Raw genomic sequence first — 17,831 nt, 5'->3', positions numbered from 1 at the left:
TTGGTGTACGAAGACAGTATATTACAGATTAGTGTAATTTAAGCGTTGGTATGAATGCCATAAATGTGAACAAACTCTTATCGAAGCGCTGTCGTCTACATATCAACAAGTACCGACGACCACCTTTCACAAGCTTTTGGTGGTTGTGCAATGTGTGGAACGCCTTGTAGAAAGGAGACAATATCAGTGGGCGATTAAAGGAGATAAATTTGCGTAGTGTTGTGCTGCAGTGCTGACCTTCACCACTTATTACTGAGGTGCAGCAGGACTTGAAACAAATTGAAGTAAGGCCAATGCAGGGACAAGACAGGAAAAAGCATCGCTCGCATCTGAATTTATTCGTGCATCAGACAGGATCGCTTTTACAGGGAAGGTGCTAGCGTTAGCCAATACATTTTCTCATGACAGTCAGACCTCGGACATTAAATTAAAGAAATATATGATTGCCTATTTTAGCGCACAATCAAACAATCGCTGAACACCGGAAAAAAGTATCGTTACGAAGAGGAAGCCCGATGCGACTGGCATAGGAACAAGAGCACAACAGAGCACAACATTTGTGCCACTGATACCTTGATCAGATTGTATCAGAATGAAAGCAGGTTTCTGGCATGCGCGTAGGCGATGATCTTGCAGACATGAAGTCACAAATATGCGTGTTCTTCTGAACAAAACCCAGTGGCGAGTCTGCGCCCGTTCTTGTGCTCTTCTTGTCCATGTTTGTCATGCGTAGCACGTCGCTTAACTATGTGTGAACCAAGTGCCCAAGAACATGCACTATTAGACCTTTCGGTTTGCTCTTACTTAACCAAATAACTAGCTGGAGTAGTGCCAAAAAGACGAGGAAAGAAAGGGCGAGGAACATGGGCGCAATAAATTGTTCTAACGTACGAATTAGGACTACCTTTAGCAAAATGTTTTCCTGGATTTTTATTACATACCGTTTTATTCGGATAGCAATTATATGGGCGCTCCAAGCGCATACCAGCCGTCGACGTCAGCGCCAGCGTCGCGGCTTCGCCGTCGCCATGAGCTTCCGCATAAAGTCCAAGGGCGATAACACCGTCGCCGCGCGCTCTACGCTGTATGTGAGAGAAGGCATTCGAAGGCAGCCAAAGATCGCGACTCAGTCTCGCCCGCGCGAAATACACAAAAGCAGGGAGGAAGCGCGCCATCTTCCGTGGCGCGTGGGGCACCCACCGTTGCGAGGCACCGGAGAAGAGGAGAGAGGGGGGGGGCGGCGTTCTACTTTAGTGTCCCTGTATATGCTCCCGCAAAAAACAGGGTTCCGCATAAATCCGCCGTTATGTTCCAGCTATGCAGTTAAGCCAGTCCTCGTGCGCTCAGGAGGCAAGTGCCGTGCGGTGTCCTATTTGCTTTTTTGTCTCCTGCTGGCAAGCTACATGCCGCAATTGTTCGCAAGCGCTGAACAATATGGCACTTTTACAGGGAAGGTGTATATGGCTAGCCGATTCGTCCATCCGTCCATCCGTCTATCGGTCGCCTGTACACCGCAAACTTCTCCGGCGCAACACCATGCGCGTGCGCGAAAAGAAGAGAGAAAGAGAGGTGTGCGATTAGCCAACGCTATGACGTCACGTTATCTGGCACGACATTTCCATTGACAAGGCTGACGTGATGAAATAGGTGACGTCAAAGTCCCTGTGACTCGGGAGCATCCCCATTAGATTACATGACCTTACATTAGTAACATGACGTGATGGATCGGAGTGAAAAGACCTTGCTCTATCAAGGTGGTGTTGGATTAGCTGCGCCAGTATTGACGTCGTTGCTCTTTGTCGCAGCTGAGCGCGCGCGCGCAGCAGTTTTTCTCCGGCTCCGAAATGGTAGGCCACGCGTCATACGTACTCCTTATGAGCAGGCAGCTTTCTATCAGTGACGCCGCTAGCAGAACCGGGAACGAGCTCGTCTGCTCCGTGCCAATGCTGCAGCCCCGGCACAAGAACAGGCTCGTGCAGCCGAGTGCAAGCAGCAACCGCGACCGAGGATCAGGCAGCCTACCAAGCCGTCGTTTAATAGACCGTTGGGATTAATCCAATGATAAACACTGGGGCCGCACGTTTCAGCTTCGCTGGTTAACCACCTGTACGGAGTGCTTGGGCGATGATTTTTAATGTAGGCCACGCTCGAACCATTGGCGTAACTGGACGGGGGAACGGCTCCAACCTGTCCTAATCTTTAGTTTGTATGACCATATGCAGGGTGTCCCACATAACTTGAGCCAAACATTCATCATCATCATCAGCCTGGCTACGCTCACTGCAGGGCAAAGGCCTCTCCCATACTTCTTCAACTACCCCGATTATGTGCTAATTGGGGTCACGTTGTCCCTGCAAACTTCTTAAGCTCATCCGCCCACTTTCTGCCGCACCCTGCTACGCTTCCCTTCACTTGAAATCCAATCCGTAACCGTAAATGACCATCGGTTATTTTCCCTCCTCATTACATGCCCTGCCCATGCCCCCATTTCTTTTTATTGATTTCAACTTACATGTCACTAACTCGCGTTTGTTCCCTCACCAAATCTGCTCTCTTCTTATCCCCCCCTCCATTAACATTACACCCACTGTTCTTCTTTCCATAGCTCGTTGCGTCGTCCTCAATTTAAGCAGAACCCTTTCCGTAAGCCTCCAGGTTTCTGCCCTGTAGGTGAGTACTCGTAAGACACAGCTGTTATACACTTTTCTCTTGAGGGATAATGGCAACCTGCTGTTCATGATCTGAGAATGCCTGCCAAACGCACCCCAGCCCATTCTTATTCTTCTGATCATTTCACTCTCAAACATTCAGCCAAATATTAAAGATATGCAAATGTCACGTAGTTAGACAGAACCAAAATTTTGTTGTTTGCCGTCGCTTGGAGATACTCAGATCATTTTTCGATTTCGCCTCATTAGATTAGTCTTAACCAATTAATCAACTTCGCAAATATTATAATTAAATGAAAAGTATCAATGAGAAAACTAGAGCAACGTGAAAAACTCTTGATACAACTTTCTGTTGCCGAATAGGTGCTACATAAAAGCGTTTTCCACAGCGTTAAAAAGCCCGCCAATACAGGCAAAATTACCGCGCGACTTGCCGCTCGAGACGTTTTTAGTGGGCGCTGTAAGTGATGATAATGCAGATGTAGCGACTCGCCCAGCTAGCTATCGTACTGCACTTGAAAATAACGCAGAAGGCCAGCGTAGTTCAGTGAATATTGTTTACGGGGATACTTCGACATCGATGACGCTGTTGTCGCAAAGGAAAGTGGGCAATCTTGGGGTCTACATAACGTGCGCCCATCGATAAGTGCAGGTAGAATAGACGTATCGCATTTCTGCAGTAGATGAATTTCAAACAATAATCAGGTGACGCCAAAAGAGGCACCTGAGGGATATGTCCGGTTATGAAAGTTGTCTTCTTCCTACTATATCAGCGTACATATTCTGGAAAAGTTACGGTACTCTAATGAAGTTGTTGAGGGAGCTCGCAAAGGCAAGATCAGACGAATGACACATGCGGACAAATCTCCCATATGTTAGCGGACTCCGTCTGTACATTCGAGAGGCATTATCGATTTATGCTCAATATTATTCAGACATTTGGAACGAGAATAGCCTGTGCGACGATAAAAGTCAAGGCGATGCCAATGTTAATAAATGCATCTGCCTTCGGCTTTGTGTTAGCTCATGTTTAGGGAAAAGTATGCTTTTAGAAGGTTAATGCCCATTGTAACTCTTTGGAGTACGGAGGAAGAGTTTCACATTAATGCATTCTGCAAAGCGCACTGCTAGCCTCACCGAAAACGTCGATGGGCTAAGAAACTTGCAAGGACAAAATGTTGCTGTTTCGCCTGAAAGGCTAAATATTGATTGCGATAGCAAATTAGTGGACAGCTGGCTATACGAAGTAAGGATTCCAGTTTTAGCGGCTGTGTAAACTTGTAAACATTCTAAGCTAACTAAAGTAACAAACATGGTGGCACACGCGCAGAAGCAAATGTGAACACACCTCACTCAACGACCGCGGAAACTAGCTGTCCAAACGCTGGAAGGAGGAAGCGCGGCAGCCGCAGCAGCGAGAGAAATGACCTTCGTGCTGCGTCTCGCCTCCCCCCCCCCCCCCATAAGTGAACTATGCCGCGAAAATACGAAACGCGAAAGCACGCGCACGGACTACGTCCCCGTCGCAGACGGCTTCCAAGATACAGCGGCCCGAGTGGGCCACTGTATCTTGTATCTGTCGCCCGGGTCGCTCGAGTAGAACCCACCCCTTCTCCCTACTCTCCCCCGGATCGTTGAGTACGACGGAAGACGGCGCGCTTTCTCCCCGCTTCCCTCGCTTGCGTGCGCGAGATTGAGCCGCGATTGCCGGCTCATCCTCGCGCGCTTTCACTCGCACATACAGCACACGGCGCGCGCTGTTGCGTTTCGCCTGCGACACGTGGTTTTGCCGGCGCGACTGCGGCGGGGCGGCAGACATTTTGGCCCGATCATCGTCGCCGCAACGCCCATCGGCAGGTGTTTCCAGGCGCGACTGCGGCGATGCGACCGCAAAGGATCACCCTCGCATTCCAGTCATTGTGCCAGAACCAGGCGATGCGAAAGCAGGGATCATCCTCTCATTACAGTCATTGTGCCCGACCGGCAGCGCTACAATAGGGTGCTACGAGATCGTGCTCGACATGGTGCTACGGCAGCGCTACAACAGGGTGCTTGCTACGAGATCGTGCTCGACATGGTGCTACGGCAGCGCTACGACAGGGTGCTACGAGATCGTGCTCGACATGGTGCTACGGCAGCGCTACGACAGTGTGCGTCACCATTAGCCCATTGTACATTCACGTGCTCGTCTTTTGAGGGGTTCCTTCTTGCCCTCAACTGCGAGAGTATAAAAACAGCTGCCCCCGGACGCCAAAAGGAGGGCTCCGATTTCTTCTGTTAAGTAAAGTGCTCTCCCGTCTCTCTTCTTCGGTCAACCTGACCGCCAACTCTTTGCGATGTTAAAATAAACAAGTTGTTTTGTTGTTACCAGTCGACTCATGCTTTGCCGGGACCTTCGGATGCTTCCAGTTGTACCCCAGGCCGCCAGGCCAACGCTACCCTTGGGGCTTGCGACCCAGGTACAGCCACGGGCGTCAGCGCCGAGTTCCCAACAAACAGATCGTACCAGCGGTGCGATCCAAACATCTGGTTGGCAGCGGTGAGATCGCCTCCGACTTCAAACAACTGTCTGCCAGCGGTGAGATCGCGACAACGGAGGCCAGCAGCGAAGAGATGCAGTTGACTGTATGCTGAGCAGCTCAACGACGATCCGGGAGCAGTGCAACGAGCCCTGTGTGACGACTGGTTGCCTGCAGCGGAACGACTGCGCGGAATTCCTGCCTGCGAGGTTTGGTGAGTGCGGGACTTTCTTCTTCTGAGCTTTGCCAGGCTTTTGTTAGTGTTAGAAACAGAGCTGGTAATTGTGGTTGTCGTTGCTGCCGGGTTAGTTTGCGGCAAGACAATAGTAAGCAGTAGAGAAAGCAGCATTCAGAGCAGCCATGGATTTGAAGTCGTTGCGCAAACCGAAATTGCTGGAGCTTGCAAGAAAGTTGGGTCTGGATGTCTCGGACAAACTCAGAAAACCAGAACTGCTAAAGGCTATTCTTGAGTTAGAGGCTGAGGATGACGAGCTGTCGGAATGCCTTGACACTATTGAGGAGAGGTCAAAAAGACAGGAGCGCGAACTTAAAGAGCAAAAAGAGAAACAGGAGCGCGAACTTAAAGAGCAAAAAGAGAAACAGGAGCGCGAACTTAAAGAGCAGAAAGAAAAAGAAGAGCGCGAACACGCTTTGGAAATGAAGCGTCTCGAGGTAGAGATGGAACGCGCTCGTAATGGAAGTCAGGCACACGGTGCAGGAGAACGAGTATTGTTCAAAATGACTGACCTGATGCGGCCGTTTAAGCTTGGAGAGGACATTGGTTTGTTCCTGGTTAACTTTGAGCGAACGTGCGAGAAGCAGGGGTTCTCTCGGGAAACGTGGCCACAGCGCTTGCTCACTTTGTTACCCGGCGAGGCGGCCGACGTAGTCGCTCGCTTGGATAGAGAGGAGGCAGAGGATTTCGACAAAGTAAAATCGAGTCTGCTAAAAAAGTACCGGCTGTCTGCGGAGGCGTTCCGTCGGAAGTTTCGGGAAAATGAGAAAGGCAGAAGTGAGTCATATACAGAGTTTGCGTATAGGCTTATGTCGAACATGCAGGAGTGGCTCAAAGAAGAGAAAGCGTTTGGTGACCACGATAAAGTTCTGCAGTGTTTCGGGCTAGAACAGTTTTATAGTCGGTTACCGGAGAACGTGCGATACTGGGTCTTGGATAGGCCAGACGTTTGTACAGTGGCTAAAGCCGCTGAGCTAGCCGAGGAGTTTGTGACGCGTCGGGCTCGCGGAGCTAAGGACGGTCAAAAGGGTGAATTTGGCTCGAAGTTCGAGAGGCCGAAGTTCACACCCATGAGAGCAAAGGGGAACACGCGTAGTGCGGATGCGAGTGGAAGCAGTGCGACCGAACCTAAGGAGACGGCGGCAGCCGAAGCCGAACGCAGAAAGCGGTTCGAGATGAGGCAAGCGCGCGTTTGTTATACGTGCCAGAAGCCGGGTCACTTTTCGGCGCAGTGTCCGGAAACAACACCAAAAGTTGTGTTTTTTTCAATAGGCAGCACTGACGAGAACATGAAGCTTCTCGAGCCTTACATGCGAGACCTCCTCGTGAACGGGAAAGAGTGCCGAGTGCTTCGCGATTCCGCAGCTACGATGGATGTAGTTCACCCGTCTTACGTAGAACCCCATATGTTCACGGGCGAGTGCGCGTGGATCAAGCAAGCCGTGGAAGCTCATAGCGTGTGTCTGCCAGTAGCAAAGGTGCTTATTGAAGGACCTTTCGGAGCGCTTGAGACAGAGGCGGCAGTGTCATCTATGCTGCCACCCCAGTACCCGTACCTATTTTCAAACAGGTCCGATCACCTCCTGCGCGAGAAGGGGCTTTTGTTTGGTGAAGCTAGTGTTCAGGCCTTAACCAGATCGAAGGTTCGGGAGCTCGCTGCAAAGGCGGTAGTTGCGGGGCCGACGTTATCAAACAACGAAAAAGGGTCAGAGGCGCAGCAAGCTGATATTCAGAGCACGCCCGAACTGAATCAAATTGAGTCTGTAGCGTTGAAGGCGCCAGATACTGGAGAGGAAATGCCCGACACGGGAAAGTTAGAAGAGCTATCTACTGATTTGCTCATCGCGCCTACGTCAGACGGACTTGATAGGTTGCTAAAAGTCAGCCGGACGGCTTTGATAGCCGAGCAAAAAAAGGATGGCAGCCTGGAAAACGTGCGCTGCAATGTCAAAGAAGGTATCGCCAGGAAAACTGCGCGTTTTGTGGAAAGAGGTGGAGTCCTGTACCGGAAGTATCTAGACCGCCGAGGAGTGGAGTTCGATCAGCTGGTCGTGCCTCAATGCTATCGTCAGGATCTGTTGCGCTTGTCACACGGGGGTTCGTGGTCCGGACACCTAGGAGTTAAGAAAACTAAGGACCGTCTCTTGCAAGAGTACTATTGGCCAGGGTGTTTTCGGGACGCAGACCATTTCGTGAGGACATGTGACACTTGTCAGCGGGTGGGCAAACCAGGGGACAAATCAAGGGCGCCGTTGAAATTGGTACCTATCATAACGGAGCCTTTTAGACGGCTCGTTATTGATACAGTGGGACCTCTGCCGGTAACAGCCACGGGGTACAGACACATTTTGACTGTGATCTGCCCAGCGACAAAGTTCCCTGAAGCAGTGCCGCTTAAAGAACTCAGCTCAGTTGAGATAGTCAATGCACTACTGTCCATATTTGCGCGAGTTGGTTTTCCTGCGGAAATCCAATCAGATCAGGGCACAGTGTTTACTAGCGCTTTGACGACAACTTTTCTCGAAAGGTGTGGGGTAAAGCTGCTACACAGCTCAGTGTACCACCCACAGTCGAATTCCGTTGAGAAGCTCCACTCCGTCATGAAGCGCGTGTTGAGAGCGTTGTGTTTTGAACATCGAACTGACTGGGAGCTGTGTCTGCCTGGGGTGATGTTTGCTTTAAGGACCGCGCCGCATGCAGCTACGGGGTTTTCGCCAGCTGAACTGGTGTACGGTCGCTCGCTTCGATCTCCGCTTCGCATGCTTCGAGAATCATGGGAAGGTAGGGGCGACGACCCAGTCGTGGTGGAGTACGTGCTTAAGCTCCTCGAACGCTTAAGAAGGGCACAGGAGTTGTCAGGTGAAGCAATGACAAAGGCCCAGCAGAGGGCCAAGGTTTATTATGATCGGACAGCCAGGGCCCGTCGTTTTGAGGTTGGCGATGAGGTCATGATATTGCGCACATCGCTAAACAACAAACTAGACGTGCAGTGGGAGGGCCCAGCGCGAATTGTTCAGAAACTGTCGGACGTTAACTACGTGGTAAGTCTGCCAGGAAAGCGGAAAGCACAGCAAGTTTACCACTGTAATCTGCTCAAACCTTATAGACAAAGGGAAGCAGTGGTGTGCATGATGGTAAACGTTCCTGAAGAGCTTCCGGTCGAGCTTCCGGGACTAGGCTCAGTGACGAACAGGGAAGACACCGGTCAAGTCATTAGTGACCTTATCAGTAAAGCACCGCTGTCGCCCGAGCAGAAAACCGAACTACACCAGCTATTACAAGAGTTTCAAGGTCTGTTCTCTGAGAGGCCTGGTAGGACTTCTGTACTTACTCATGATATAGAACTTACCTCCACAGAGCCAGTACGATCCAAGGCGTATCGGGTGTCACCCCGCCAGAGCGATATTATGGAGGCTGAGGTAAAGAAAATGCTACAGCTCGGTGTTATTGAGGCAGGTGAGAGTGATTATACCTCCCCTTTGATTTTAGTTGAGGTACCGGGCAAGGAACCTCGTCCTTGCGTCGACTACCGCAGGCTTAATTCCATCACTAAGGATCAAATTTATCCGATCCCTAACATCGAGGAGCGCCTTGAGAAAGTTAGTAGCGCTCAGTTTATTCCCACCCTAGATCTTGTCAGGGGTTATTGGCAGGTTCCACTTACAGAAGAGGCTAGTAGGTATGCGGCGTTCATTTCACCAATGGGAACATTCCGTCCTAAAGTGTTGAGTTTTGGTTTGAAGAACGCGCCATACTGTTTTTCAAGTCTCATGGATAAAGTGTTGCGGGGACAGCAAGAATTCGCTTTACCGTATCTAGACGACGTAGCGATATTCTCCGCATCCTGGTCTGAGCATATGACACACTTGCGGGCAGTGCTAACCCGCCTGCGCGAAGCGGGCTTGACAGTAAAGGCTCCTAAGTGCCAGTTAGCACAGGCCGAGGTTGTCTACCGCGGTCACGTGATTGGTCAGGGTCGTCGCCGCCCCTCTGAAATAAAAGTGGCCGCTGTGCGAGACTTTCCGCAACCGCGCACAAAGACCGATATTCGGTCGTTCTTAGGTGTCGCCGGCTACTATCAGAGGTACATCCCCAGGTACTCTGATATCGCGGCTCCCCTGACGGATGCTCTAAGAAAGACAGAGCCTCAAACAGTCGTCTGGGACGAGACAAAGGAAAGAGCTTTTAGCGCCCTAAAGAGTGCCCTAACAAACCAGCCTGTGCTACGATCGCCAGACTATACAAAAGGGTTCATTGTTCAGTGCGATGCTAGTGAGCGAGGCATGGGCGTTGTACTGTGCCAACGGGAAAATGGAGAAGTAGAACACCCCGTCCTGTATGCTAGTCGTAAGCTGACCAGTCGTGAGCAGGCGTATAGCGCCACCGAGAAAGAGTGTGCGTGTCTCGTGTGGGCCGTTCAGAAATTGTCATGCTATCTAGCCGGCTCGAGGTTTATCATTGAGACGGATCACTGCCCTCTCCAATGGCTGCAGACCATCTCTCCCAAAAATGGCCGCCTCCTGCGCTGGAGCCTCGCTTTACAACAATATTCCTTTGAGGTGCGTTACAAAAAGGGGAGTCTCAACGGTAACGCCGATGGCTTAAGTCGAAGCCCCTAACGTAGGAATCAGCCTCAAAATTGTTTGTTACTGATGTTTTTCTTCCTGAGGCAGGATTTTTTTTAACATATTGCTTTTGTTTAGTGTTTCAAAGTGATGATATGCTTTCTAGTGCAATTTTCCAATTTGTGGACGCGTTCTGAGTGATGCTAGACTACTGTAAGGAACTAGGCAGTGGTATAAAAAGGGGAAAGAGCCTGGCAGGGCTTAGTGAGGGTTGTGCCGTGCTTGCTGACTGAGCGGTTGAGTTTCAGCGTAGTTCTAACGCTTGCCGGGAACGAGAACAAAAATGTGAACTCTCCCGAAGTCACTTTGCAGTGTCCCGTGCGAACCTGAACGAGAGAACGAGGCCTTCTCTGTGCGCTGCGCTCAAGAAACGTCGAGGGACGCCCGACTTCGGTTATGAGCATCATCGAGCGACATCCCTCCGGACAGCGGATGCAGTCCCCTGTCCATCGGGATCTCCTTTCCCCGGCGGGGCGGTCTGTTGCGTTTCGCCTGCGACACGTGGTTTTGCCGGCGCGACTGCGGCGGGGCGGCAGACATTTTGGCCCGATCATCGTCGCCGCAACGCCCATCGGCAGGTGTTTCCAGGCGCGACTGCGGCGATGCGACCGCAAAGGATCACCCTCGCATTCCAGTCATTGTGCCAGAACCAGGGGATGCGAAAGCAGGGATCATCCTCTCATTACAGTCATTGTGCCCGACCGGCAGCGCTACAATAGGGTGCTACGAGATCGTGCTCGACATGGTGCTACGGCAGCGCTACAACAGGGTGCTACGAGATCGTGCTCGACATGGTGCTACGGCAGCGCTACGACAGGGTGCTACGAGATCGTGCTCGACATGGTGCTACGGCAGCGCTACGACAGTGTGCGTCACCATTAGCCCATTGTACATTCACGTGCTCGTCTTTTGAGGGGTTCCTTCTTGCCCTCAACTGCGAGAGTATAAAAACAGCTGCCCCCGGACGCCAAAAGGAGGGCTCCGATTTCTTCTGTTGAGTAAAGTGCTCTCCCGTCTCTCTTCTTCGGTCAACCTGACCGCCAACTCTTTGCGATGTTAAAATAAACAAGTTGTTTTGTTGTTACCAGTCGACTCATGCTTTGCCGGGACCTTCGGATGCTTCCAGTTGTACCCCAGGCCGCCAGGCCAACGCTACCCTTGGGGCTTGCGACCCAGGTACAGCCACGGGCGTCAGCGCCGAGTTCCCAACAAACAGATCGTACCAGCGGTGCGATCCAAACAGCGCCAACGATTTCGTCGCCCTTGGACTTTATGCGGGACCCCACGGCGCCACCGATGGCAGAAATACGCCTGGTGTGTCCACATAACGCTATTACAATCAAAAAAGAGTTCTTAGTGCACTATGCTATTGGTGTTTTATAAATGATAAACATCAACAAATAGCCTCACGAAGATGCGTCACGACGCGCGTCATCAACTGCATTAACGAGCAACTGTTTGTCGTTGCTCAGTTGCGGCCCTCTTCTCACATAGGTGTACATTGCATTGAAAATTGTTACGCACAGCAGAACAGCTGCCAGACTCACGTAAAGAAAGACGTTCGGGTTTTTGTCCATGAACTGGCCGACAATTACTGGCATTGTCATTGATCCGATAGCTGCTGCCACAATCGATAGGGACATCATCTTATTCGTGATACTGATGTAGCCAGCCGTCCAGGAGACCAAACCTGCGTTTATGGGGCCCTGACCGATACCCGTGAGCGCTGCCCCGACCCGGAATACCGTAGCATTTGTAGCACCGAATGCGACAAGCACAGCTGCTGTGGGAACGAGAATGACGTGAGCGAGCACTACAACCCAGAGGACGGGCATTTTGATGGTCACGACAGCCGCAGTAAGGCGACTCGCCACGTAGCCGAAGAAAAACATGGCCTCGACGCCACTAGCAGACGACTTGGAGAAATGGAGGTCGCTTTTGACCGCGAACGTCGCCAGCATCTGAGACGTTGTGATCTCAAGCGCTACTAAAACGCTTGAGTAGATACACATGAATGCTAGGACAGTCCGGGTGAAACGGACGGGAATGCGGGGTTCGTTGTCGTCAGAGGGCCTCTCGTGTGTGGCGGACACAGCGTCCTCTTTAATGTCGCTCCTGTCCACGAAGTACAGAACTACCATCGAGACAGTCAAAGCTAAATAAAAGCCACCGACAATTCCGAAGGCGCAGTAGACGTGAGTGGTGCCCCTGTTTTGTCCAGATGAAGAATGACTCCACGGTTCGACAAGTACGACGGGAGAGTAGCTCGTGTACTTCCAGCTCGGGTCTGCGATTTCGGCAACGTTTGTTGCGGTGGCGTTCCCTCTTGTACCCGTGGATAGGAACGGTCGGGCAACGAACGGCCCCAGGAGACCCCCGATACCGAAAGCCAAGTGCAAAACTTGCAGTGGTGGGCTGGTGTTCTCTGACCACATTCTGATGATCCACACGTTGGCACCTGCACGCAAGTAAGCAACACGCCATATTCTATGTGCACTGCGTGTTGTTGAGGATCTTTGATTCTGGTTTATAATATAAGAAGAAAGCTCGCCCGGAACAGTCGGCCAGATCATGAGACATGATTAAGACACGAAGAATAGGCGTTACACGAATAGATACCGATTATTCTCGCTCATCCTTCTCGCTTCGTACTACACATGTTTCGTTCCTTTTTTGGTCTGGCCCATAGTGCCCACTAAGTTTAGATTCCTTCTTTTAGAGCTCGATATATGACACGCCGTCAGCGCGGTTGAGCATAAAATGTTTTTAATAACAACTCAAGAACAACAACTGCTTTTCTAAATTCAACGCTTTATGCCCACCTGTGCGGAAGGAAGCCACGCTGAGTCCCCACAAGAAGACAGCAACGTGAGCCAATGCCAGATATCCACTGAGCGCAGTCATGGTCACAGTGACGGAGCTCGCTAGCATCGCCAGAATTGATACCACCTGCGTGTTGTATGTGTCGTGAAGCTTACCTCCTGTAAGACAGAGTCAAAACGCCGACATCAATGCTCTATACTCAGTGAGAACCCAAGAATTCACTACATGCTCAGCATAAAAAGCCACGTTGGAGCTCTGTGCCTCCCTGAGCTGGATTATTCGAAGAGGCGGACATTACTGGCACAAACAACCGAAACACATATTCAACTAGCTAACAAGAATTCACTAATTTCTTAATCAATTGTTTTGCAGCACATATTGCTATTTACGACACGTAGCCCGGTGAGTTTGCAAGACGTACACATTTGAAACGAATCTCCAGGGTGACAGCAGTTTCGAGATGTTATATCCCAAAGTGTGGGACGAAATACATGGGCGTTCCAGTTACTTCGGTACTGCAATGCATAGAAGAGCGTTTTGTTAAAAACTTAAGTGCAATAGCAGTGCATTTTTACGGCGAATTTGATGGCGCATATCTCCAGATCAATTCCAGGGTAGGCAAAAGCAGGCTGGAGACAAGTCAGTGGAGGAATATGGCATAGGTTGTAGGAATAGCACGGGAGAGTTATTAGTAGAGTTTGCAGAACGGAATAATATGCGGATAATGAATACCTTCTTCCGCAAGCGGGATAGCCGAAAGTGGGCGTGGATGAGCCTGAATGGCGAGACTAGAAATGAAATAGACTTCATACTTTGCGCTAACCACGGCATCATACGAGATGTGGACGTGCTCGGCAAGGTGCGCTGTAGTGACCATAGGATGGTAAGAACTCGAATTAGTCTAGACCTGAGGAGGGAACGGAAGAAACTGATACATAAGAAGCCGATCAATTAGTTAGCGGTAACAGGGTAAATAGAGAAATTCCGAGATCAAGCTACAGAACAGGTATTCGGCTTTAACTCAGGAAGAGTACTTTAGTGTTGAAGCAATCAACGACAATCTTGTGGGCATCATTAAGGAGTGTGCAATAGAAGTCGGTGGTAACTCCGTTAGACAGGCTACCAGTAAGCTATCACAGGAGACGAAAGATCTGATCAAGAAACGCCAATGCATGAAAGCCTCTGACCCTACAGCTAGAATAGAACTGGCAGAACTTTCGAAGTTAATCGACAAGCGTAAGACAGTTGACATAAGGAAGTATAATATGGATAGAATTGAACATGCTCTCAGGAACGGAGGAAGCCTAAAAGCAGTGAAGAAGAAACTAGGAATTGGCAAGAATCAGAGACAAATCGGGCAATATTATTACTAATATGGATGAGATATTTCAAGTTGCTGAGGAGTTCTATAGAGATTTATACATGACCAGTGGTACCCACGACGATAATGGAAGAGAGAATAGTCTAGAGGAATTCGACATCCCACAAGTAATGCCGGAAGACGTAAAGAAAGCCTTGGGAGCTATGCAAAGGGGGAAGGAAGCGGGGGAGGATCAGATAACAGCCGATTCGTTGAAGGATTGTGGGCAAATTGGCCTAGAAAAACTGGCCACCCTGTATACGCAATGCCTCACGATCTGGAGCGTACCGGCACCTTGGAAGAACGCCAACATAATCTCAATCCATAAGAAAGCGGACACCAAAGACTTGAAAAATTATAGACCGATCGGCTTACTGACCGTTGCCAACGAAGTATTTGCTTATGTAATCACAAATAGAATCAGGAACACCTTAGACTTCTGTCAACCAAAGGACCAGGCAGAATTTCGTAAAGGCTACTCAACAATAGACCATATTCACACAATCAATCAGGTGGTAGAGAAATGTGCGGAATATAACCAACCCTTATATATAGCTTTCATTGATTACGAGAAAGCGTTTGATTCAGTAGAAACCTCAGCGGTCATGGAGGCATTACGGAATCAGGGTGTAGACGAGCCATATGTAAAAATACTGAAAGATATCTATAGCGGCTCCAAAGCCACCGTAGTCCTCCATAAAGAAAGCAACAAAATCCCAATAAAGAAAGGCGTCAGGCAGGGAGATACGAGCTCTCCAATGCGATTCACAGCGTGTTTAAAGGAGGTATTCAGAGAACTGGATTGGGAAGAATTGGGCATAAGAGTTACTGGAGAATACCTTAGTAACTTGCGATTCGCTGATGATATTGCCTTGCTTATTAACTCGGGGGACCAACTGCAATGCATGCTCATTGACCTGGAGAGGCGAAGCAGAAGGGTGGGTCTAAAATTAATGGGCAGAAAACTAAAGTAAGGTTTGTCAGTCTCGGAAGAGAACGGGAGCTTACGATAGGTAGCGAGGCCCTGGAAGTGGTAAGGGAATACATGTACTTAGTGCAGGTAGTGACCGCGGATCCGGATCATGAGACAAATAATCAGAAGAATAAAGAATGGGCTGGGGTGCGTTTAGCAGGCATTCTCAGATCATGAACAGCAGGTTGCCATTTTCCCTCAAGGGAAAAGTATATAACAGTGGTGTCTTACCAGTACTCACCAACGGGGCGGAACCCTGGAGGTTTACGAAAAGGGTGCTACTTATACTGAAGACGACGCAACGATCTATGGAAAGAAGATTGATGGGTGTAACGTTAAGGGATAGGAAGAGAGCAGATTGGGTGAGGGAACAAACGCGAGTTAATGACATCTTAGTTGAAATTAAGAAAAAGAAATGGGGGGGGGGGCGGCATGGGCAGGACATGTAAGGAGAAGGGAAGATAACCGATGGTCATTAAGGGTTACGGACTGGATTCCAAGAGATGGGAAGCGTAGCAGGGGGGCGGCAGAAAGTTAGGTGGGCGGATGAGATTAAGAAGTTCGCAGGGACAACATGGCCACAATTAGCACATGACCGGTGTAGTTGGAGAAGTATGGGAGAGGCCTTTGTCCTACAGTGGGCGTAGCCAGGCTGATGATGATGATGATGATGGTGATGATGATGCTTTCCAGAGTGGTGTCATACAGAAAATTGCTTCCAGCTGGATGCGCCTTGCACTCTCACCGGCTGCGATTCGTAAGTTGCAACATGTGCCGTGAAGTGAAAGAAGTCAAATAGTGAATTTTTATATTTATTCAATTTTGTTTCGATTTCTCGTAAAAGTAATGTCCTCCTCTATGAATAGTCCCTCTCAAGGACTAGAATTATGTTATCCGCAAGAGGCAATTTTTAAAAAAATGTCCAACAACCTATAAATGATCACCCCGTACATTATAGCTGCCGAACAATGCGTCGATACATTGAAAGAAGCTCGCCTGCGTCGTAACGTCCCGGCACTGTGCAAACGTAATTCCTTGGAGCGTCTGTAGAAACTCTCTTTGGAATGGTCAGTGGTACATCTACCGCTGCCAGCTTGGAGGGCCACCGACTGTAGTTACCTAGTGTGGCTCGAGGTCTTTCTCAGTCACTAACAAGGAACGTTTTCCTAGCCTAGCTGGTAGTTGCTAATGGAGATGTTTACCACCAGAGACAAATATTCAGGAAGTTCTGCTAATGTCGTCGCTTGTGCTCCTTGCTGCGTACTCCTCCCTCTAGTGGTAGATTTGTTCTTTAAGCCCTGTAAGAATGATTGCGAGCAAATCAAGCCTACGAAACTTCCTTAACTATATGTAACCGTAGAACGCACTGTGTATAGTAACGTTCCTCGCAGTTGAAAACCCTCTTTGCACTGAAATAACCAGCAGCGGTCTATAGGGATGTCTTGAACAGTTGCCAAGGTCTCGGGAAGGGAACTTTTTTTTCGTCAGGGCGAAGTCCCCTTGTCTTTCTTAACCGTCCTGGCTAAAAACATTTTTTTTAAATTTCAATTGCATTAGTCTGCCTATATATATACACTTTCGAAGTTCACATCGTTTGTGACCAACCTCTCTATATCCAACCTGTATCTTAATTCTTTTCTGTATAAATACACTGTAGTCCCTGGCGCTACAATGATTTTGGGCTAATCTCCATGATTGTCTGCACGTGGAATCTCCACAAGAGATTCCATACACTATGCTACGCGACGATTCTGGTTTGGCTAACTTACCGAGAATTGATCCCAGTAGGTTGCCCACGCCACGGGTCGTGATGAGATACGACACGTCGGCGAGGCTTGAGCCATATACCTCTGTCAGATCCAGCAGCGCCACTCCAGTCATGGAGACGACCAATCCCTTTGCGAAAAATGTGAACGCCGGAGGGGGTGAATGAAAATGCACGTCACTGCGTATACTATTTTACATATGGCAGGAAAATGCGATTGAGATCTGTACACCAAGCGCTAACGTGCTTAAATTGTGTGTCTGTATATTAATGGTATAATGTTCACGATAACCTGTTGTAAGGAGAAGCGCGACAAATTCCGGCTTTTCTGTTCCCACAGCCAAAGAAGGCGCATAAGCTTGCCCGATGCGTTTTCGCCAATGGGAGTCCAGCATTTAGTGGGTCGCGATTTCATGCTAAAGACATACCACTCGTAAGCATAGTATAAGATATGATAAGCATAAAGCGTAAGATAAGCATAAACCCGACTGCGATGCCGGTGATAGACGCCGCCAAAAACAAGTTGCCCGAAGTTGTAAAGCATTTAAAGGTTCAGGGTGCGTAAGCAAGATTGTTCCTACCGTTGCTAAATTACCGAGGCTCAAGTTGCACGTACGGCCCAAGTTCAACCACAGCTCCTTGCGGGAAGGCATCCTTGTGTGATCGGTGTGGTACCTGTTGGAGTGACGAAGTCGGCACTTAGCACCTATATTAACAACGAGCGGTCCCTGACGGCATTGCGACGAATACTGGATGCCAATCTTTATCGGAATATTATCCATAGATAAGCAAGTAGCCGTCGTACGGTGATTTCCCATTGTGAGATATAATAGGTTCACTGACGTGTGGCAAGTGCAGCTTA

General features: G+C 49.5%; 1 protein-coding gene across 1 annotated transcript; it reads right to left on the bottom strand.

Moving 5' to 3' along the window:
- Nucleotides 1–11,454: 11,454 nt before the first annotated feature.
- Nucleotides 11,455–17,085, bottom strand: LOC142591425 (sodium-dependent glucose transporter 1-like). The gene is made up of 3 exons (XM_075703753.1): nt 16,974–17,085; nt 12,871–13,029; nt 11,455–12,506 (listed from the first exon to the last, which is right to left on the bottom strand). The coding sequence occupies exons 1-3, from the start codon at nt 17,083–17,085 to the stop codon at nt 11,455–11,457; spliced, it is 1,323 nt and encodes a 440-aa protein (XP_075559868.1).
- Nucleotides 17,086–17,831: the final 746 nt, after the last annotated feature.

This window comes from Dermacentor variabilis, chromosome 8, assembly GCF_050947875.1.
Source record: "Dermacentor variabilis isolate Ectoservices chromosome 8, ASM5094787v1, whole genome shotgun sequence".
Taxonomy (NCBI): Eukaryota; Metazoa; Arthropoda; class Arachnida; order Ixodida; family Ixodidae; genus Dermacentor; species Dermacentor variabilis.
The sequence above is the reverse complement of the archived record's forward strand: the minus strand, read 5'-3'. Positions and strand labels throughout refer to the sequence as shown.